At 36.0% G+C, this 23,486-nt stretch overlaps 1 protein-coding gene across 7 annotated transcripts in view; it reads right to left on the bottom strand.

Annotated features, from left to right (window-relative positions):
• Positions 1-3,450: 3,450 nt before the first annotated feature.
• LOC117331748 overlaps positions 3,451-23,486 on the bottom strand; it is a 60,371-nt gene continuing 40,335 nt past the window's right edge. For 6 of the 7 annotated variants that reach the window (XM_033890617.1, XM_033890618.1, XM_033890619.1 and 3 more), the window contains 10 exons: positions 22,998-23,158; positions 19,084-19,226; positions 17,749-17,930; positions 14,125-14,242; positions 13,617-13,789; positions 11,774-11,932; positions 11,115-11,330; positions 10,635-10,658; positions 6,995-7,587; positions 3,451-6,698 (listed from right to left, as the gene is read on the bottom strand). In XM_033890617.1, coding sequence (XP_033746508.1) covers positions 6,350-6,698; positions 6,995-7,587; positions 10,635-10,658; positions 11,115-11,330; positions 11,774-11,932; positions 13,617-13,789; positions 14,125-14,242; positions 17,749-17,930; positions 19,084-19,226; positions 22,998-23,158 — 2,118 coding nt within the window. In that variant the 3' untranslated portion in view covers positions 3,451-6,349. The remainder of the gene's footprint in view (positions 6,699-6,994; positions 7,588-10,634; positions 10,659-11,114; positions 11,331-11,773; positions 11,933-13,616; positions 13,790-14,124; positions 14,243-17,748; positions 17,931-19,083; positions 19,227-22,997; positions 23,159-23,486) is intronic. The other variant, XM_033890621.1, reaches the window with a different exon arrangement.

The following is a 23,486-nucleotide window of genomic DNA, read 5'->3' as shown; positions in this document are numbered from 1 at the left end:
ATTGTAAAATAAATCAAGTTGACATAATTGGTACAGCAGTACCTGTCAGTCCTAGGAGAATGTGGTAATTGCGCCAAGAATCAGGCAATAGTCAAGTTACAGTAACTGCTACGGCTGAATATCTGGCACAGTTGTTGCAGGTAAGATTCGTGTCAGTGCCGCTTGCCTTGTGGTCGTGTTTCCAGGGATACGGAACAAGTGGTTATCGTGTTCCTCATCCTTCAAAGGATTAATCTGCAGCTTAAGAGAACTAAAACATGTAAAACCACTTTCCATCAAAAAGCCACTGAGTTCTGTTTTATCAGTTCATACAGTAACTATTTTGGTGACAGTGACCTTCAGCTGATCATACAGATATCTTCAATGAATGCAAAAAGTAAAAAATATAATTTGTGAATCATCAATCTGTAGAGAAATTGTGGGTCACTGTTCCTTGTAGTTGTGACTGTAGAGAAGGTGGACCACTGTTTCCTGTATTTGTGAGTGTAGAGAAGGTGTACCACTGTTTCCTGTATTTGTGACTGTAGAGAAGGTGTGGACCACTGTTTCCTGTATTTGTGACTGTAGAGAAGGTGGGGCACTGTTTCCTGTATTTGTGACTGTAGAGAAGGTGGACCACTGTTTCCTGTATTTGTGACTGTAGAGAAGGTGTGGACCACTGTTTCCTGTATTTGTGACTGTAGAGAAGGTGGACCACTGTTTCCTGTATTTGTGACTGTAGAGAAGGTGTGGACCACTGTTTCCTGTATTTGTGACTGTAGAGAAGGTGGGCCACTGTTTCCTGTATTTGTGACTGTAGAGAAGGTGGACCACTGTTTGCTGTATTTGTGACTGTAGAGAAGGTGGGCCACTGTTTCCTGTATTTGTGACTGTAGAGAAGGTGGACCACTGTTTGCTGTATTTGTGACTGTAGAGAATGTAACCACTGTTTCCTGTATTTGTGACTGTAGAGAAGGTATGGACCACTGTTTGCTGTATTTGTGACTGTAGAGAAGATGGACCACTGTTTGCTGTATTTGTGACTGTAGAGAAGGTGGACCACTGTTTCCTGTATTTGTGACTGTAGGGAAGGTGGGCCACTGTTTACTGTATTTGTGACTGTAGAGAAGGTGGACCACTGTTTCCTGTATTTGTGACTGTAGAGAAGGTGGACCACTGTTTCCTGTATTTGTGACTGTAGAGAAGGTGGACCACTGCTTGCTGTATTTGTGACTGTAGAGAAGGTGGACCACTGTTTCCTGTATTTGTGACTGTAGAGAAGGTGGACCACTGTTTCCTGTATTTGTGACTGTAGAGAAGGTATGGACCACTGTTTGCTGTATTTGTGACTGTAGAGAAGGTGGACCACTGTTTCCTGTATTTGTGACTGTAGAGAAGGTATGGACCACTGTTTCCTGTATTTGTGACTGTAGAGAAGGTGGACCACTGTTTCCTGTATTTGTGACTGTAGAGAAGGTATGGACCACTGTTTCCTGTATTTGTGACTGTAGAGAAGGTGGACCACTGTTTGCTGTATTTGTGACTGTAGAGAAGGTATGGACCACTGTTTGCTGTATTTGTGACTGTAGAGAAGGTGGACCACTGTTTCCTGTATTTGTGACTGTAGAGAAGGTATGGACCACTGTTTCCTGTATTTGTGACTGTAGAGAAGGTGGACCACTGTTTGCTGTATTTGTGACTGTAGAGAAGGTGGACCACTGTTTGCTGTATTTGTGACTGTAGAGAAGGTGGACCACTGTTTGCTGTATTTGTGACTGTAGAGAAGGTGGACCACTGTTTCCTGTATTTGTGACTGTAGAGAAGGTATGGACCACTGTTTCCTGTATTTGTGACTGTAGAGAAGATGGACCACTGTTTGCTGTATTTGTGACTGTAGAGAAGGTGGGCCACTGTTTCCTGTATTTGTGACTGTAGAGAAGGTGGACCACTGTTTCCTGTATTTGTGACTGTAGAGAAAGTGGACCACTGTTTCCTGTATTTGTGACTGTAGAGAAGGTGTGGATCACTGTTTCCTGTATTTGTGACTGTAGGGAAGGTGGGCCACTGTTTCCTGTATTTGTGACTGTAGAGAAGGTGGACCACTGTTTCCTGTATTTGTGACTGTAGAGAAGGTGGACCACTGTTTCCTGTATTTGTGACTGTAGAGAAGGTGTGGACCACTGTTTCCTGTATTTGTGACTGTAGAGAAGGTGGGCCACTGTTTCCTGTATTTGTGACTGTAGAGAAGGTGGACCACTGTTTGCTGTATTTGTGACTGTAGAGAAGGTGGGCCACTGTTTCCTGTATTTGTGACTGTAGAGAAGGTGGACCACTGTTTCCTGTATTTGTGACTGTAGAGAAAGTGGACCACTGTTTGCTGTATTTGTGACTGTAGAGAAGGTGGACCACTGTTTACTGTATTTGTGACTGTAGAGAAGGTGGACCACTGTTTCCTGTATTTGTGACTGTAGAGAAGGTGGACCACTGTTTCCTGTATTTGTGACTGTAGAGAAGGTGTGGACCACTGTTTCCTGTATTTGTGACTGTAGAGAAGGTGGACCACTGTTTCCTGTATTTGTGACTGTAGAGAAGGTGGACCACTGTTTCCTGTATTTGTGACTGTAGAGAAGGTGGACCACTGTTTCCTGTATTTGTGACTGTAGAGAAGGTGTGGACCACTGTTTCCTGTATTTGTGACTGTAGAGAAGGTGGACCACTGTTTCCTGTAATTGTGACTGTAGAGAAGGTGGACCACTGTTTCCTGTATTTGTGATTGTAGAGAAGGTGTGGACCACTGTTTCCTGTATTTGTGACTGTAGAGAAGGTATGGACCACTGTTTCCTGTATTTGTGATTGTAGGGAAGGTGGACCACTGTTTCCTGTATTTGTGACTGTAGGGAAGGTGTGGACCACTGTTTCCTGTATTTGTGACTGTAGGGAAGGTGGGCCACTGTTTCCTGTATTTGTGACTGTAGAGAAGGTATGGACCACTGTTTCCTGTATTTGTGACTGTAGAGAAGGTGGACCACTGTTTCCTGTATTTGTGACTGTAGGGAAGGTGGGCCACTGTTTCCTGTATTTGTGACTGTAGAGAAGGTGTGGATCACTGTTTCCTGTATTTGTGACTGTAGAGAAGGTGGACCACTGTTTCCTGTATTTGTGACTGTAGAGAAGGTGGGTCACTGTTTCCTGTATTTGTGACTGTAGAGAAGGTGGGTCACTGTTTCCTGTAATTGTGACTGTAGAGAAGGTGGACCACTGCTCCCTATTTACAGTATTTTCATCTAGCGATTCTTATCTAGATTTTCCCATTTGTAGGGACCCTTACTGTAAATATTTTGCTGTCTGGTTTGTTGTAGCTGGGTGGTTTTATGAGTATCTTGCAGCCAGAATGTAAAGATGAGTTTATTCATTACGCAATATGCCTACATTGCACTTCTCTTATTCTGTAATTACAACATGAAGAGTAGGTAATGGTCAATTGTGTTTTATTCAGCATTAACCAGAGATATAACAGATGATTTTAGATGATCTCTGAACAAAAACAAGTCACAAATACATATCACAGATAGTTTCAGTTCTGCACAATAAAGGGCAACTATTGAAAATTTTGACACATACTTGTTTGTCTCTTTGTAATAGGTTTCAAGACATCCTAGTCATTTCTTGTCTTTCTAGTCATTCCTAATCTTAGATTCCTACCCTGTATCCCCTTATACCCCTATTAACACCCCTTAGGCTACAGATCTGACTCTTCCATCCCTCAGCCCCTAATCCCATATCCAAACCCTTTGTCCCCTATTCTCACCCTTTGTCCCCTATTCTCTGATCTTCATATCTGACATTTCCATCCCTAACAGCTGATCTCCAGTTCTAACCCTGTCTACCAAACACTCTGTCCCTTTAGTTTAATCTCCAGAACCAGACCTCCAATACCACACATCACTTCCTTAACTCCTTGATTTCCAGAATCTGATTATGATCCCCAATACCAACCCAACAACCTCTCTCCCTAATCCCAAATACCAACCCCACACCCCCTCTCCCTAATCCCCAATACCAACCCAACAACCCCTCTCCCGAATCCCAAATACCAACCCCCTCTCCCTAATCCCCAATACCAACCCCACAATACCCCTCTCCCTAATCCCAAATACCAACCCCCTCTCCCTAATCCCCAATACCTACCCCACAAGACCCCTCTCCCTAATCCCCAGAACTTGTTCCTCCGTATTCCAACTTCCTAATTCTCAGCCCCTGATTTCCCAATCTGCTAACTCCAGCACAATTCCCTACTCCTTTAAGCCAATACCCCAAACAGCCAATTCCATGATCCCAGACATCCCTAGATCCCTAGATCACAGCCCCCTCTGTGGGGCCTTCCCAAACCCCCAATTCCTACCAATGTGTACTCCATGAGGACCAGAAATATAACATTTATACTTGTGATCATCAATATAAGGCTAGTAAAGTGAGCTGTCAATGTTCAGAACAGCAGTACATAGGCATCAAACGAAAACTTCAGCAACACAACACACTAGCCAGATAAAATGTTCACTCAAAACACCACAGGAAATCATTGTCTTCATAGTTACCAATATAAAAACACAAAATCAATAACATAACATTTTCCTTCATCATTAAAAAACACAATGAAATTTCACTCATTGCTTGTGCTATTGGGAAGAATGTGAAAAGGCAGAAAACCTATAATCTGGTATTGCATAGCTACCAAACAGTGATATGATATGACAATGATAATTCCTTAATATGACAAAACAAATAAACTTACGAATACTTACAAAATCTCAATACTGATCTATATAGATATAAATATTTGTAATATATATATAAACTTGGTCTCCTAATTGGAGTTTTGTACAGACAGCAGTTTGACCCCACTAATTTGAATATAATCACAAGTACATGTAGGCCTATGCATTTGGACCCACTAACTTGAATATATTAAAAAGCTAATTATATGTACACACAGCAGTTTCACCCCAATACTTTGAATATATTAAGAGGCTATGTTTTTTATGTAAAGACAGCAGTTTGAATATATCAAAAGAATTGTTTATGTACAGACAGCAGCATGACCCCACTAATTTGAATATATTCAGAGGCTAAATGTTTATGTACAGACAGCAGCTTGACCCCACTAATTTGAATATATTAGGAGGCTAAATGTTTATGTACAGACAGCAGCATGACCCCACTAATTTGCATCACCTCTTTAATAGGTCACATCCTCTAAACAAATACAGCACTCTAAGTAACAGGTGATACTAATTAATTTGTACAGGCAGCAGTTTTCCCCACTGATTTGGAGCAGTATATTTGCATAAACATTTGGTTGATTATAATACATTATAATTAATAATACTTTATATCAACAAACGATATATGTTATACCTAATTCTCTTATAAAATCACCATAAATTGTTTAATAATTTTCTCCAAAAATAAGGAAACCTTTCTGTAGAACATCTACTGTGTTCAAGGGTATCAATGCTGAATGGTATATTTTCAACATCTGGAGAACAATGCTTAATCTGTGATTCCAATATCTTTGTAGGTTATAACAGTTTACATTCTTGTCATACTCCTGTTTAATACTGAGATAACAAACTTTGTGTTCTAACAACTCACACTGTTAAACATGTACACTTTATACATATTTACAAAATAAATGTTGATATATTTACATAATGCACTTTTCTTAGTATAATTACAGACATTGGTAGAAGTATAGATATCACAGATTCTCAGGGATACAGGACACATTGGTATCACACAAACAAAATCTTCTTCACAGGCAAACACTGAATGAAAGACTGAGCAAAAATTCAAAATAACTCAACTTGCTTTCTTCAAATTAACATAACAGAACTTAAAATCCTGAAGCATACTTACAAAATAAGCCATGGAGATTTGACTTTTCAAGAAATGTATATTTGTAGAACCAACAAAAATTTAACCACATATAAATGATATATTTTAAATTTTATAAAGAACAGTTCTTAGATTTAATCTGAAAATAGTGTACAGTTTATTTCTGTATATAGAAGGTAATACTGCTGTACAGCAGGACAGGCCTAGCCAATCAAAGTCCTGCTGGCTCTGATTACTTAACATAAGATGTTGTAAAATATGCTTGAAGAATTGATTCCATGTTTTTCAGTATGGTTGCATACTTAGACATGATTTCTCTCACCTGACTTCTCTCACAAAGACCTGATTTTTTCATATCTTGACCCGGCTTCTCTCACAGAGACCTGATTTTTTCAGATCTAGACATAACTTCTCACACTTGGACATGACTTACATCCAACTTCTCACAACTAGACCAAACTTGACTGAATTCCAATCAGTTGACCAATGTCTCCATCTGCTTTGATTGTTGGACAACTTTGGGTAAGGAAGGGTTAGAGGTCATCATGGCTGACATTGTCTGATTTACCGACCGGTTGTATAGAGGATCAGCAGACATGGTGACACCACTTTGATTGGTGTTTCTGGCTGGTGATCTGAGGATGGGAGAGATGGTCTTGTTCTCTGTGACAGCTGGAGGCATGGGGTCAACATCAAATACTGGACGTGGCTTCCCAAATCTTTGGTAGTCATCAGGAATACGGAACAGATGGTTATCGCGCTCCTCATCGTTCAAAGGATTAATTTGCCGCTTCCATAGTGTACCTCTTTCCTTGTATCTGGGACTGAAAAGAACAGAAACATGTATAACCAATTTCATTTTCTATCAAAAAAGAACTTGCATTAGCCATTGAATTTGAATGTGACCTAAGCTTTATCAACGTATTTTGGGGACAGTGACTTTCATCTGATCATACAGATATCTCAATTTCTTCAACATATGCAAAAAGTAAACAATATAATTTGTGAAATTGCATCAAAACTAACTGGTAGAGTAATGACAAATCTAATAAAGGTGACCGCCGAATGGACAGATGGTCATACTGTTGAAATAATATGTAATTATGCAAAAAATGCTCACTTGAAGTCAAATCCTTTCCTCTCCGCAAATAGATTATGATCGTAATCATATGCTGGTATCTTGTTCCTCTCCAGGTTCCAGCCATGTGCCTCAAAGGGACCAGGTTTAAAGCCCTTGATTTTCTCATAGCCCTCTCCCTCCACAGCAGGGTGGGTGGGAAGTCCTGCCAACCTGGCCTCTGTGTCTACACTAGGGTTGAGTACCACATTGAGTGGTGGTATGTCCTTGAGATGAAGGCCTGATTTACGCAGTGACAACTTATTTGGATTGTCCTTCAGTAGTCCTCGTAGTTTATCTACCTGGTTTTGACCCTTGTCGTTAAGTTCTGTCTCCATCAGACAGCGATGGAAATACTGCCTTGTATCATCTACAACCTGTTTTGACCGCCACTTCTCAAAATCTTTCCGTAATGCCTCTAGACGCTCCTTCTTCAGTTTCTCACCAGCCATGTGGATTGTGACAGGCTCTTCTCCAAACACAGGTTTCGGTCTGCGATACAACTCCATGTCCAGATGCCGAACATCCCAGGGAAAGCAGTCTCGTTCCAGTGGGGGCTGCAGCATCCCCACGTGAAGGATATTCTCTCGCCAGGGCTACAACAACAATAGGACAATATTATCATCCTATTTACATTATGTGATTTTAAAAACCATTTTCATAGTAGTGTCTGCAATTTACTGATATTTGTCATCATCCTATAATAAAACAATTGTTCAAGGTAGACACATCTCATTACATATTATCCGTACAAAGGAAAAATACCATCAAATTCAACTGCACATTAATATACAGAATATTAACATAAAAGAGGAAATAGATTTTCTAAATTTTATTCTATGAAGTTAATTGATAAACAAATCAGTCTCTTTCGTGAATTAATTAATTTCATCAAAATTGCTGCAGATGCAGAGGTAAATATTAAATACATGTATATATAGGTATATGATGAAGGAGTGCTGCCTGCCTTGTGGGACACACTACTGGCAACGTACCAGTTGAGGGGTATACTCACTAGTATATATCATATAAATCAGTAAAACAAATCACAGGCACATGGTCCATATATGTATATATATATGGTCAGCAAGTAAAGAATGATGCTAATTAAAACACATTTTGAGGTTTGAGAGACATACCGATAACTTCTGTAACAACACAAGGATTTGTTACTTACAACTAAACATCTCAATGTAAATCTTACATGGAAATCATAACACAGCTTAATGTTGGAAAATTGTACATTAATACAAAGTAAAACTATTCATTATTTTCTCTATCATTGCTTGAATATGTAACAGTTATAATATAGCAAAAAAGTTTTTAGAGTTTTTAAATCTAGTGAAATACAGGCTAAGCAAACGGCAAAAATTGAATATCAAATCAATTTCAACATTTTAACTGCAGTAAACACAGCATTTGTAACTTAATAGATTAATACAATGATGGCTAATTTAGAAATACAATATTTGATTTAAATATTTTGTATACGAGTACCAAAAATTAAATACAGTTTTACTGGAAATACGAGTTATATAAATAATAGGTTTTGTTTTCTTGGAAATCAGTTTGATGATCATGCAAATTAGATACAATTTTACTGGAAATACAAGCTATATAAATAAAAGGTTTTGTTTTCTTGGAAATCAGTTTGATGATCATGCAAATTAGATACAAATTTACTGGAAATACAAGTTATATAAATAAAAGGTTTTGTTTTCTTGGAAATCAGTTTGATGATGATGCAAATAACCATTAATATTTAATAATCCATCAAGATGTTTGCTTAGCCATGTATTATCATAAAGGAAAACATAATCTGTATGTCACTATATCTGGTAAATACTGTGGGGATCATGCAGAGGGAGATATATATACGACTGTTCTACAGGTAACCCTGTACCCATACTCCACCAATACACAACATCAACACTCCTGGCAGTCAGAATTGTTTAAAGCAACTACTATATTCAAATTTCAAAGAATCAATATATACTCTGCAATGCACTTCTACAAGTCCTCGTAGACATTATCTAGGAAGAATATAAACATAAATACATCTCTGATGGTTGATCTGTCAGAAGAGTTTGACACGCTGTATTGGTGGATATAGAGTACTGACGTTTCAGTTAAACATGCATATTAAATATAAAACTGTCCATTCTTGTTGATGAGTAACACACACATCACAACCCAGTAGTATTTTCATAAAACTTTCGAAATTTGTGTAGCTTTTAGGCTGATTCTCCTGTTTGAATGGCTTACTTCTCATACATCACTATTTATTTAAGATGCCAGATACACATTAGTTTTTCATTTTGTCATTTAATAATCTGCCAGAAAAGTTGAAAGAATATAAATTGATTTCTAGAAATACTTTAACCATATAGTCATTAAAAATTTGCAAAGACATTATATTTGCTCTAAAAATTAAGAAAACTACTTCGTAAATGTTTCACGTACATGATGATAACCAAGTACCATATTTATCAAAAGATCACATAAGGAAGTGGTTTTTTACTCAAGTCAGTCTTATCCATGATATGATGGCTAGTTTACATATTTTGTTGAGTCTAATCAACAAGTGTTCTAAGTTCCAGGATTAAGGGACTATACTGTTTTAATCACTATTCTCATCAGGCTATTTTGACTGGAGAAGATTTTGAATATTGGCTGATTGTGTGTATATTAAATGACAGTGCTATGACCCTGACCTTCTGTCTATAATCTAACCCAACCATGCTGATATTCCCTATAAAACTGGGGAAGGCACTGTAAACAGACCTGTTTTAGCATCAAATGTATTAAGGGAAAGTTTCCTTCTTTGGCAAATATCAGAAGATTAAAGATGTATTTACCCCTTTTTAGAGATATCAGAGGCTTAGAGATGAATTTAGGATAGAGTTTCCTTCTTTAGAGATATCAGGAGTTTGGAGATGTATTAAGGAAAAATTTCCCTTTTTTTGAGATATCAGAAGCTATGAAATGTAAAGGAAAAGTTTCTTTCTTTGGAGATAAAGGAAGTTTACAGATAGTTAGATACATGTTTGTATGCATATTTAATAGGAAAACATTTCCTTCTTCGCCAATATCAAAAGTTTGGAGTTGTGTCCAGAGATAGGCTTTAGAGATGTCATGAGTAGGCTTTAGAGATGTCATGAGTAGGCTTTAGAGATGTCATGAGTAGGCTTTAGAGATGTCATGAGTAGAAGGTAAAACTAACTTTTGGTTAAAAAATTGGGATCTAATTGACCCTATAGACATTACGATATTTTTTGAATTAATAAGATATTCCCATTTAATTTAGAATGTTCAAAATATGCCATCATGTGATCATAATGGACAAATTGTCTCACATAGATTATGTTATCATATTTCCAGATTTTTTTTCAGACACAATAACTTGTCAGTGATTAGAGGTTAACATGCTTTGACTGACAGAGCCTACAGACCTAAATTAATACTAAAACATGGTGTTTTACAGTGTGCCTAGATCTTAATGAACTCTGGTTAACTTAGGGCTATAAGGCATTGTTTATATTATAAAATTATAAAATAAAATAAAAGAATTAGAAGCTGAATGTGAGGCAATACTGCCACATCTCTAGTATGTATATGACGATCAACTAATTATATTATTTACCCATAAAACATGAATTTGTACTCTCTGTAATAAACAAAGTAGTCATATCATACACAGCAATTTAAGCTATTTCATCATCATGTCTACAAATTATACACAGATCTATGTAAAACAATGTAACTTATTGACATTCCAGCCATATATTATTGTAGTATATGATGATGTATAAACACAGGTCCACGGTAACATACTTCCTCCACCAGTATCAGGATGTTATCAGGTTACAGCCAGGATACATATCATAGGTGTAAACACCATCCATTTTACACATAAGGTATTTTTTTGGTTAAATAACTTAGATTTATATAAATAATGTTTACTAAAACATGATGATCAAAGAGAAATTAAATCCTTTCCATTAAAATGACTCATACAGCTACATGCTGGTGTTCCCCCACACCACACACCAAGCCCTATAGACTGCCTGGACAGGGTGATTAGGATAGTTGTATGTAGCATGTACAGTCGGTTGTGACATACCTCAGTCAGTTCCTCCGCCCTGGCGGTGTCTGGCCGTCCTGGGTGGATATTACATTCCTGCATTGTCTTCATGCCTGGGTAAATCCATCCTGTCTCGGTTTTCCAGCGTTCCTTGGCTTCCTTCTGGGCCTGCTTCCTCAATGCCTCCACATTGACAGGGACAACAGTCATAGAATGGTGGTAGTCCTGACAGTAGGTGTACCGTGTGTCAGGGTGCTGCAAATTGTGAACAGCAATATTAAAAACGCTTTTCTGTTTTATAAGCTAAGAACTCTTCACTTCTAATATGCATTTCTTTTTCTCTTTCATGAAAAAAAAAAAAAAAAAAAGAAACCAAAAAAACCTTAACTCTCCAGTTAATTTCAATTTGTGAAATGGCATGGAAAAAAAATTATGTTCATGATTCTGAAATAGAAAGTTTTTTTTATTATTTTGGTATTTGTTGAAAATAATGCACAATGACATTTCTTAAGCAGCAAAAAATTGTAATGAACACTTCAGACTGTATGTATGCTTGCAGTGACGCACTTCAATACCAACAATCTGATTTAGATGTAATACATAAACTAACAATAAAATCTGTTGTCATATATATGTACACTGAGACAGTTCACAATACCACTACAGCAGAAAAATGAACCACAAAGTCCCTTCCTTACCTCAGCCAACATCTGTCGTAACTTCTCCTTGGCGAGCTCTGTTGAATTGAGAGTCTGTGAACTATAGTTGTGAGCAACTTTCACATCAGCATGGATCGTTGGCACCTTGTTCATTTCCCTCTCCTTTTTATTAATCTCACTGGCATTTCTAATATCTTCCTGTTAAGGTAAACATACAAAACTTGTAATCTCTAGGATTCCTGGTAAAATCAATCTTATGCAACAAGACAGAGAGGTTATAATGCAAAAAACCTTTAGATCTGACCTCTGGTCAAACATCAGCATTAAACTTTAACAAGATAACATTTATATGGAGTGATATACATGACCTGATAGTTGTAGAACTCTTACAAACATCACATCTGTGATTCATTGCTTATTTCTGTGTAAACTAGAACTAGATGGCTGACTAATACCCCCGCAATCTGCACGAGTCAATGGTGAATTGGAACTCTTAATTAGAGGCTAACTAAGATAACCCAGTAATATAGTGACCAGTTGCCATAGCAACCATAATTTTGAGAAAAAGAAAGTGGCATGCACATCTACACATGGTCCTCTTTATTTGTGTGAAGTTTCATTGATATCAGTCCTTCGGTTTAGGAGGAGTAGTCCGGACAAACTTAAAGTTATGGTTCTTATCGGAAAACTTTTTTATAGTTACCAGTTGCCATAGCAACCATAATTTTGAGAAAAAGAAAGTGGCATGCACATCTACACATGGTCCTCTATATTTGCATCAAGTTTCACTGAAATCGGCCCTTCGGTTTAGAAGGAGTTGTCCGGACAAACTTAAAGTTATTGTTCTTATTGGAAAACCTGTTTATATTGACCAGTTGCCATAGCAACCATAATTTTGAGAAAAAGAAAGTGGCATGCACATCTACACATGATCATTAATATGTGTGTGAAGTTTCATTGGAATCGACCCATCAGTTTAGGAGGAGTTGTCCGGACAAAATGTGTCTACAGACAGACGGACGGAAGGACAGACGGACGGAAGGACAGACGGACGGACAGACAACCTGATTCCAGTATACCCCCCTTAACTTCGTTGTGGGGGTATAAACATTGTTTTGTTGTTTTATTTGCTTATTTCGGTGTATAAAGTTGTGTTGTTGTTTCATTTGCTTATTTCCTTGTTTAAAGTTTTGTTGTTTCATTTGCTTATTTCCTTGTATAAGTTGTGTTGTTGTTTCATTTGCTTATTTCCTTGTTTAAAGTTTTGTTGTTTCATTTGCTTATTTCCTTGTATAAAGTTGTGTTGTTGTTTCATTTGCTTATTTCCTTGTATAAAGTTGTGTTGTTGTTTCATTTGCTTATTTCCTTGTATAAAGTTGTGTTGTTGTTTCATTTGCTTATTTCCTTGTATAAAGTTGTGTTGTTGTTTCATTTGCTTATTTCCTTGTTTAAAGTTTTGTTGTTTCATTTGCTTATTTCCTTGTATAAAGTTGTGTTGTTGTTTCATTTGCTTATTTCTTTGTATAAAGTTGTGTCTTTGTTTCATTTGCTTATTTCCCTGTATAAAGTTGTGTTGTTGTTTCACTTGCTTATTTCGGTGTATAAATTGTGTTGTTGGTTGATTACATTATTTTCATGTTTCATTCCTCATTTTCATGTTTCATTACATTATTTTCATGTTTCATTGCATTATTTTCATGTTTCATTACATTATTTTCATGTTTCATTCCTCATTTTCATGTTTCATTGCCTTATTTTCATGTTTCATTCCTCATTTTCATGTTTCATTGCATTATTTTCATTTATAAAGTTGTGTTTTTGCTTTATTACATTATTTTCATGTTTCATTACATTCTTTTCATGTATGAAGTTGTTTCTTTACCTTATTTTCATATATAAAGTTGTGCTGTTGTTCGCGGTTCCCTAGACGCTCCACATATTCCTGGTTGTAATTATCTATGGGCGTCCACAATCGACTTGTCTCTCTGATAAAGGAGTCGTAGCGTGTTACTTGTACCTCTGGTTCTTGTGCTCTCTCCTCTTCTGGCAGAAGTTCTGAACAGTTCACACAAGTTTTAGTGGAAAAACCAGGTACAGGTAAATCAGGATATGTAATATGTACTGGTCACACGTCAGTGACTGATCATATGTTACCTACATCATAAAGATCTTCCACAAAATCTTGTCTGATAAAGGTAACATGGTTCCTATGGTACTAGAGACTAAATTTTTACATGCACTGTCTATGATAATGACACATGCAATCAATATACAGTTAACTATAATACATAAAACATTATACTACACAGTGTTTAAATCAAAGTGCTCTTACGAATATATATTCTATACTCAGAGAAATATATATTTGACCATCTGGTGTGAGAGCCTACCTTCAAAGTCTGCCTGGGTGAGAGGAACACCAAATTCTTTACTCATGGAGATGATCATGTCAGCGTTAGGGAACAGATCATTCCTCACCACATTCCTCATCTGGTCCAACTTGGTCAACTACAAAGCAAGCAATTCAAATTTGTTAATTTCATCTATATTTTATCAATCTAATCTATTATACAGAATACCAAAGTATCATCTACATAACTTATTTAAACCTCCATTATTGTAATACAAGTTAAATGTTATAAGTCGAGAACTTAATGTACTCTGGTAAAGGAATGATATATTGCAGGACAATGTTATAGCATTTACTAACATTATTATTTAACAGTATGATTATTATCAGACATGGCTTATTGTCTCTTATTAACATTATTATATCAGACATGGCCTTATTGTCTCTTATTAACATTATTATATCAGACATGGCCTTATTGTCTCTTATTAACATTATTATATCAGACATGGCCTTATTGTCTCTTATTAACATTACTATATCAGACATGGCCTTATTGTCTCTTATTAACATTACTATATCAGACATGGCCTTATTGTCTCTTATTAACATTATTATATCAGACATGGCCTTATTGTCTCTTATTAACATTACTATATCAGACATGGCCTTATTGTCTCTTATTAACATTATTATATCAGACATGGCCTTATTGTCTCTTATTAACATTATTATATCAGACATGGCCTTATTGTCTCTTATTAACATTATTATATCAGACATGGCCTTATTGTCTCTTATTAACATTATTATATCAGACATGGCCTTATTGTCTCTTATTAACATTATTATATCAGACATGGCCTTATTGTCTCTTATTAACATTATTATATCAGACATGGCCTTATTGTCTCTTATTAACATTATTATATCAGACATGGCCTTATTGTCTCTTATTAACATTATTATATCAGACATGGCCTTATTGTCTCTTATTAACATTATTATATCAGACATGGCCTTATTGTCTCTTATTAACAATATTATATCAGACATAGCCTTATTGTCTCTTATTAACATTATCATATCAGACATGGCCTTATTGTCTCTTATTAACATTATTATATCAGACATGGCCTTATTTCCAGTTGTTAACATTATCATATCAGACATGGCCTTATTGTCTCTTATTAACATTATCATATCAGACATGGCTTATTGTCTCTTATTAACATTACTATATCAGATATGGCCTTATTGTCTCTTATTAACATTATTATATCAGACATGGCCTTATTGTCTCTTATTAACATTATTATATCAGACATGGCTTATTGTCTCTTATTAACATTATTATATCAGATATGGCCTTATTGTCTCTTATTAACATTATTATATCAGACATGGCCTTATTGTCTCTTATTAACATTATTATATCAGACATGGCCTTATTGTCTCTTATTAACATTATTATATCAGACATGGCCTTATTGTCTCTTATTAACATTATTATATCAGACATGGCCTTATTGTCTCTTATTAACATTATTATATCAGACATGGCCTTATTGTCTCTTATTAACATTATTATATCAGACATGGCCTTATTGTCTCTCATTAACATTATTATATCAGACATGGCCTTATTGCCAGTTATTAACATTATTATATCAGACATGGCCTTATTGTCTCTTATTAACATTATTATATCAGACATGGCCTTATTGTCTCTTATTAACATTATTATATCAGACATGGCCTTATTGTCTCTTATTAACATTATTATATCAGACATGGCCTTATTGCCAGTTGTTAACATTATTATATCAGACATGGCCTTATTGTCTCTTATTAACATTATTATATCAGACATGGCCTTATTGTCTCTTATTAACATTACTATATCAGACATGGCCTTATTGTCTCTTATCAACATTATTATCAGACATGGCCTTATTGTCTCTTATTAACATTATTATATCAGACATGGCCTTATTGCCAGTTGTTAACATTATTATATCAGACATGGCCTTATTGTCTCTTATTAACATCATTATATCAGACATGGCCTTATTGCCAGTTGTTAACATTATTATATCAGACATGGCCTTATTGCCAGTTGTTAACATTATTATATCAGACATGGCCTTATTGTCTCTTATTAACAATATTATATCAGACATAGCCTTATTGTCTCTTATTAACATTATCATATCAGACATGGCCTTATTGTCTCTTATTAACATTATTATATCAGACATGGCCTTATTTCCAGTTGTTAACATTATCATATCAGACATGGCCTTATTGTCTCTTATTAACATTATCATATCAGACATGGCTTATTGTCTCTTATTAACATTACTATATCAGATATGGCCTTATTGTCTCTTATTAACATTATTATATCAGACATGGCCTTATTGTCTCTTATTAACATTATTATATCAGACATGGCTTATTGTCTCTTATTAACATTATTATATCAGACATGGCCTTATTGTCTCTTATTAACATTATTATATCAGACATGGCCTTATTGTCTCTTATTAACATTATTATATCAGACATGGCCTTATTGTCTCTTATTAACATTATTATATCAGACATGGCCTTATTGTCTCTTATTAACATTATTATATCAGACATGGCCTTATTGTCTCTTATTAACATTATTATATCAGACATGGCCTTATTGTCTCTCATTAACATTATTATATCAGACATGGCCTTATTGCCAGTTATTAACATTATTATATCAGACATGGCCTTATTGTCTCTTATTAACATTATTATATCAGACATGGCCTTATTGTCTCTTATTAACATTATTATATCAGACATGGCCTTATTGTCTCTTATTAACATTATTATATCAGACATGGCCTTATTGCCAGTTGTTAACATTATTATATCAGACATGGCCTTATTGCCAGTTGTTAACATTATTATATCAGACATGGCCTTATTGCCAGTTGTTAACATTATTATATCAGACATGGCCTTATTGTCTCTTATTAACATTACTATATCAGACATGGCCTTATTGTCTCTTATTAACATTATTATATCAGACATGGCCTTATTGCCAGTTGTTAACATTATTATATCAGACATGGCCTTATTGTCTCTTATTAACATTATTATATCAGACATGGCCTTATTGTCTCTTATTAACATTATTATATCAGACATGGCCTTATTGTCTCTTATTAACATTATTATATCAGACATGGCCTTATTGTCTCTTATTAACATTATTATATCAGACATGGCCTTATTGTCTCTTATTAACATTACTATATCAGACATGGCCTTATTGTCTCTTATTAACATTATTATATCAGACATGGCCTTATTGTCTCTTATTAACATTACTATATCAGACATGGCCTTATTGTCTCTTATTAACATTATTATATCAGACATGGCCTTATTGTCTCTTATTAACATTACTATATCAGACATGGCCTTATTGTCTCTTATTAACATTACTATATCAGACATGGCCTTATTGTCTCTTATTAACATTATTATATCAGACATGGCCTTATTGTCTCTTATTAACATTATCATATCAGACATGGCCTTATTTCCAGTTGAAGTATTTTTAATACATATTGTTTAGGAATCATATTAAATGTTTTATTGATAGTATTCAGACCTCATAGATCCTGATGAGAGCCTCGAAACAAGCCTTAGGGACCATGTCCCTCACATAGAGAAGGGGCTGCTGGATAATCTGGGTCAGCGACTCATGTAGCTTCACCCGACACAGATCAACGTCCAGGGGTCCATACAGACGCTCACTGAAGTTCATATCCGAGTTGTACAGCACTTTAACATCTGAGTAAACAAAACAAGGACATGATATTGAAATAATAAACACAGACTTTTTATATCAATGAAAACTGGTTTCTTGAAATAACTATTTCAATAGGTCTGCATTCTCTACAGTAACGATACAGACCTACAATGCTACATTCAACTATAGAGAGGTATTATGTGTCTTTTTATATTTGACTTGACCAAAGATTTGTTCCTCCATAAATAAAATCTTATATTATCTACATCACAACCTCATAACAATATCTGACCTAACATGACCCTATCGTTGACCTGACCTAACATGACCCTATCGTTGACCTGACCTAACATGACCCTATCATTGACCTGACCTAACATGACCCTATCGTTGACCTGACCTAACATGACCCTATCGTTGACCTGACCTAACATGACCCTATCGTTGACCTGACCTAACATGACCCTATCACTGACCTGAACTAACATGACCCTATTGTTGACCTGACCAAACATGACCCTATCATTGACCTGACCTAACATGACCCTATCATTGACCTGACCTAACATGACCCTATCATTGACTTGACCTAACATGACCCTATCATTGACCTGACCTAACACGACCCTATCACTGACCTGACCTAACATGACCCTGTATCGCACCTCAAACAAACCTGTCATATTTGACTGGTTACAAGGGTTGTAAGAAAACAACATAGCTTGTTGAGTTGGTTGAAATTCAGAATTTTGTTTTTGAGTTGGTTGAAATTCAGAATTTTGTTTTTTTCAAAGTAGGTCAAATCCATGGTCAAGGTCAGCAGGTCCACAAATATAGTACCAATGGAAAGGTCTTGTCACAAGGAGCACACTTGCCAAATACCTAAGCTGTATTATCATTAGTATTGACACAACACCGTTTTATAAAAACTTCAGCCCAGCTGTCTATGGACACAACACAGCTAACACTGATGCTTGGGGTATAGTAATAGCTCCCCTGGGGTAGCACACTACAGTACGACAGGCTGGCCACATGGGCAATTTTTTTGTTAAGCAAATAACTCCTGTATTATGATATGCATAAAAAATGAAAAAATAAATGTACACTATAATTGGTATATTCAGTATGAAGTAGTACATACAGACTTAACATTTGACCTGACCTGACCCGACATGACCTGATCCTATCACTCACCTGATTTTTCTGGCTTTGGTAGCGAGTTCCACAGAGTCTTGATGGCCTGGTCATGAAGCCCTTCCAACATGAACAAGTGCATCACACCGTCCATCACCTGAAATCCTGTCACGATGTTCAGTGACCTGCTCTTCTGCTGTTCCCTGGTAACAGAATGTATCATGCTACAATTTTAGGATGATTGCTACTCCTGACTGTGTGATTATCATATCACCTAGACTTTGGCTGTGTGGTCATCATATCATCTAGACTTTGGCTGTGTGTATCATATCATCTAGACTTTGGCTGTGTGATCATCATAATCATCTAGACTTTGGCTGTGTGATTATCATATCATCTAGACTTTGGCTGTGTGATTATCATATCATCTAGACTTTGGCTGTGTGTATCATATCATCTAGACTTTGGCTGTGTGATTATCATATCATCTAGACTTTGGCTGTGTGATTATCATATCACCTAGACTTTGGCTGTGTGTTCATCATAACATCTAGACTTTGGCTGTGTGGTCATCATATCACCTAGACTTTGGCTGTGTGATTATCATATCATCTAGACTTTGGCTGTGTGTATCATATTATCTAGACTTTGGCTGTGTGATTATCATAACATCTAGACTTTGGCTGTGTGTATCATAACATCTAGACTTTGGCTGTGTGATCATCATATCATCTAGACTTTGGCTGTGTGTATCATATCATCTAGACTTTGGCTGTGTGATTATCATATCATCTAGACTTTGGCTGTGTGATCATCATATCACCTAGACTTTGGCTGTGTGATTATTATATCATCTAGACCTTGGCTGTGTGATTATTATATCATCTAGACTTTGGCTGTGTGATTATCATATCACCTAGACTTTGGCTGTGTGATTATTATATCATCTAGACTTTGGCTGTGTGATTATCATATCATCTAGACTTTGGCTGTGTGATTATTATATCATCTAGACTTTGGCTGTGTGTATCATATCATCTAGACTTTGGCTGTGTGATCATCATATCATCTAGACTTTGGCTGTGTGGTTATCATATCATCTAGACTTTGGCTGTGTGATCATCATATCATCTAGACTTTGGCTGTGTGATTATTATATCATCTAGACTTTGGCTGTGTGTATCATATCATCTAGACTTTGGCTGTGTGATTATCATATCATCTAGACTTTGGCTGTGTGTATCATAACATCTAGACTTTGGCTGTGTGTATCATAACATCTAGACTTTGGCTGTGTGTATCATAACATCTAGACTTTGGCTGTGTGATTATCATATCATCTAGACTTTGGCTGTGTGATCATCATATCATCTAGACTTTGGCTGTGTGATCATCATATCATCTAGACTTTGGCTGTGTGTATCATATCATCTAGACTTTGGCTGTGTGATTATCACATCATCTAGACTTTGGCTGTGTGATTATCACATCATCTAGACTTTGGCTGTGTGATTATCACATCATCTAGACTTTGGCTGTGTGATTATCACATCATCTAGACTTTGGCTGTGTGATCATCATAACATCTAGACTTTGGCTGTGTGATTATCACATCATCTAGACTTTGGCTGTGTGATTATCATATCATCTAGACTTTGGCTGTGTGTATCACATCATCTAGACTTTGGCTGTGTGATTATCATAACATCTAGACTTTGGCTGTGTGATTATCACATCATCTAGACTTTGGCTGTGTGATTATTATATCATCTAGACTTTGGCTGTGTGATCATCATAACATCTAGACTTTGGCTGTGTGTATCACATCATCTAGACTTTGGCTGTGTGATCATAACATCTAGACTTTGGCTGTGTGATTATTATATCATCTAGACTTTGGCTGTGTGATGATCATATCACCTAGACTTTGGCTGTGTGATTATTATATCATCTAGACTTTGGCTGTGTGATCATCATAACATCTAGACTTTGGCTGTGTGTATCATATCATCTAGACTTTGGCTGTGTGATTATCATAACATCTAGACTTTGGCTGTGTGATTATCACATCATCTAGACTTTGGCTGTGTGATTATTATATCATCTAGACTTTGGCTGTGTGATCATCATAACATCTAGACTTTGGCTGTGTGTATCACATCATCTAGACTTTGGCTGTGTGATTATCATATCATCTAGACTTTGGCTGTGTGATTATTATATCATCTAGACTTTGGCTGTGTGGTCATCATAACATCAAGACTTTGGCTGTGTGATTATTATATCATCTAGACTTTGGCTGTGTGATCATCATATCACCTAGACTTTGGCTGTGTGATTATTATATCATCTAGACTTTGGCTGTGTGATCATCATAACATCTAGACTTTGGCTGTGTGTATCATATCATCTAGACTTTGGCTGTGTGATTATCATAACATCTAGACTTTGGCTGTGTGATTATCATATCTAGACTTTGGCTGTGTGATAATCATATCATCTAGACTTTGGCTGTTTGATCATCATATCATTTAGACTTTGGCTGTGTGTATCACATCATCTAGACTTTGGCTGTGTGATTATCATATCACCTAGACTTTGGCTGTGTGTTCATCATAACATCTAGACTTTGGCTGTGTGATTATTATATCATCTAGACTTTGGCTGTGTGGTTATCATATCATCTAGACTTTGGCTGTGTGGTCATCATATCATCTAGACTTTGGCTGTGTGAATCATATTATCTAGACTTTGGCTGTGTGATTATCATAACATCTAGACTTTGGCTGTGTGTATCACATCATCTAGACTTTGGCTGTGTGATTATTATATCATCTAGACTTTGGCTGTGTGTATCACATCATCTAGACTTTGGCTGTGTGATCATCATATCATCTAGACTTTGGCTGTGTGATCATCATATCACCTAGACTTTGGCTGTGTGATAATTATATCATCTAGTCTTTGGTTGTGTGATCATCATAACATCTAGACTTTGGCTGTGGGTATCATAACATCTAGACTTTGGCTGTGTGATTATCATATCTAGACTTTGGCTGTGTGTATGTCATCTAGACTTTGGCTGTGTGATCATCATATCATCTAGACTTTGGCTGTGTGATCATCATATCATCTAGACTTTGGCTGTGTGATTATCATATCTAGACTTTGGCTGTGTGATAATCATATCATCTAGACTTTGGCTGTTTGATCATCATATCATTTAGACTTTGGCTGTGTGTATCACATCATATAGACTTTGGCTGTGTGTTCATCATAACATCTAGACTTTGGCTGTGTGATCATCATATCATCTAGACTTTGGCTGTGTGTATCATAACATCTAGACTTTGGCTGTGTGATCATCATATCATCTAGACTTTGGCTGTGTGGTTATCATACCTAGACTTTGGCTGTGTGGTCATCATATCACCTAGACTTTGGCTGTGTGATTATCATAACATCTAGACTTTGGCTGTGTGATTATCATAACATCTAGACTTTGGCTGTGTGATTATCATAACATCTAGACTTTGGCTGTGTGTATCATATCATCTAGACTTTGGCTGTGTGATTATCATAACATCTAGACTTTGGCTGTGTGTATCATATCATCTAGACTTTGGCTGTGTGATTATCATATCATCTAGACTTTGGCTGTGTGGTTATCATACCTATAGACTTAAGTCCATATATGTTGAATTGAATTGAATTTCTTTTTTAGAATACATGTTCATAAAAGTCTATCATTGAAAACAAAAAAAAACACACCATAAAAAACATGAAATAGGATACATAAAGAGTTAAGAATATCTACTGTGTATCTATATATATGTATATAATGTTTAACTAATCTGTTTCATGATTATTGATTGGTATGAACCTTTATTCAATTTTTACCTAATTTCAGTTATTTCATGAAAGAAGAACACACTTTTGCTGACATATATAATTCTACTGTATGAAATACCTACAGAGATAGTTTGTAGGTGGACAGAGCTGCATTGATGACGTGCTGTGGCATGTCGTCCAGCTCCAGAGCCTGAGCGTTCACATCTGTTACTAGGTTCTGTAGCTGATGGAGCAGGGTGGTGTTTTTGTAGTCAAATATAAATACAATCCTCCCAAACGGGCACTACAATTAAACACAGGTAATTATAAGTACAGGTACAATCTACTTCAGGTAGAGAGAAAAACACTATATATATATATATAGGGAGTACCCAACATATACATGTAACAAACACTATATATATAGGGAGTACCCAACATATACATGTAACAAACACTATATATATAGGGAGTACCCAACATATATATGTAACAAACACTATATATATAGGGAGTACCCAACATATATATGTAACAAACACTATATATATATATATAGGGAGTACCCAACATATACATGTAACAAACACTATATATATAGGGAGTACCCAACATATACATGTAACAAACAC

The sequence above is a fragment of the Pecten maximus genome, chromosome 7, assembly GCF_902652985.1.
Source record: "Pecten maximus chromosome 7, xPecMax1.1, whole genome shotgun sequence".
In the NCBI taxonomy this organism is placed as follows: domain Eukaryota; kingdom Metazoa; phylum Mollusca; class Bivalvia; order Pectinida; family Pectinidae; genus Pecten; species Pecten maximus.
The sequence above is the reverse complement of the archived record's forward strand: the minus strand, read 5'-3'. Positions and strand labels throughout refer to the sequence as shown.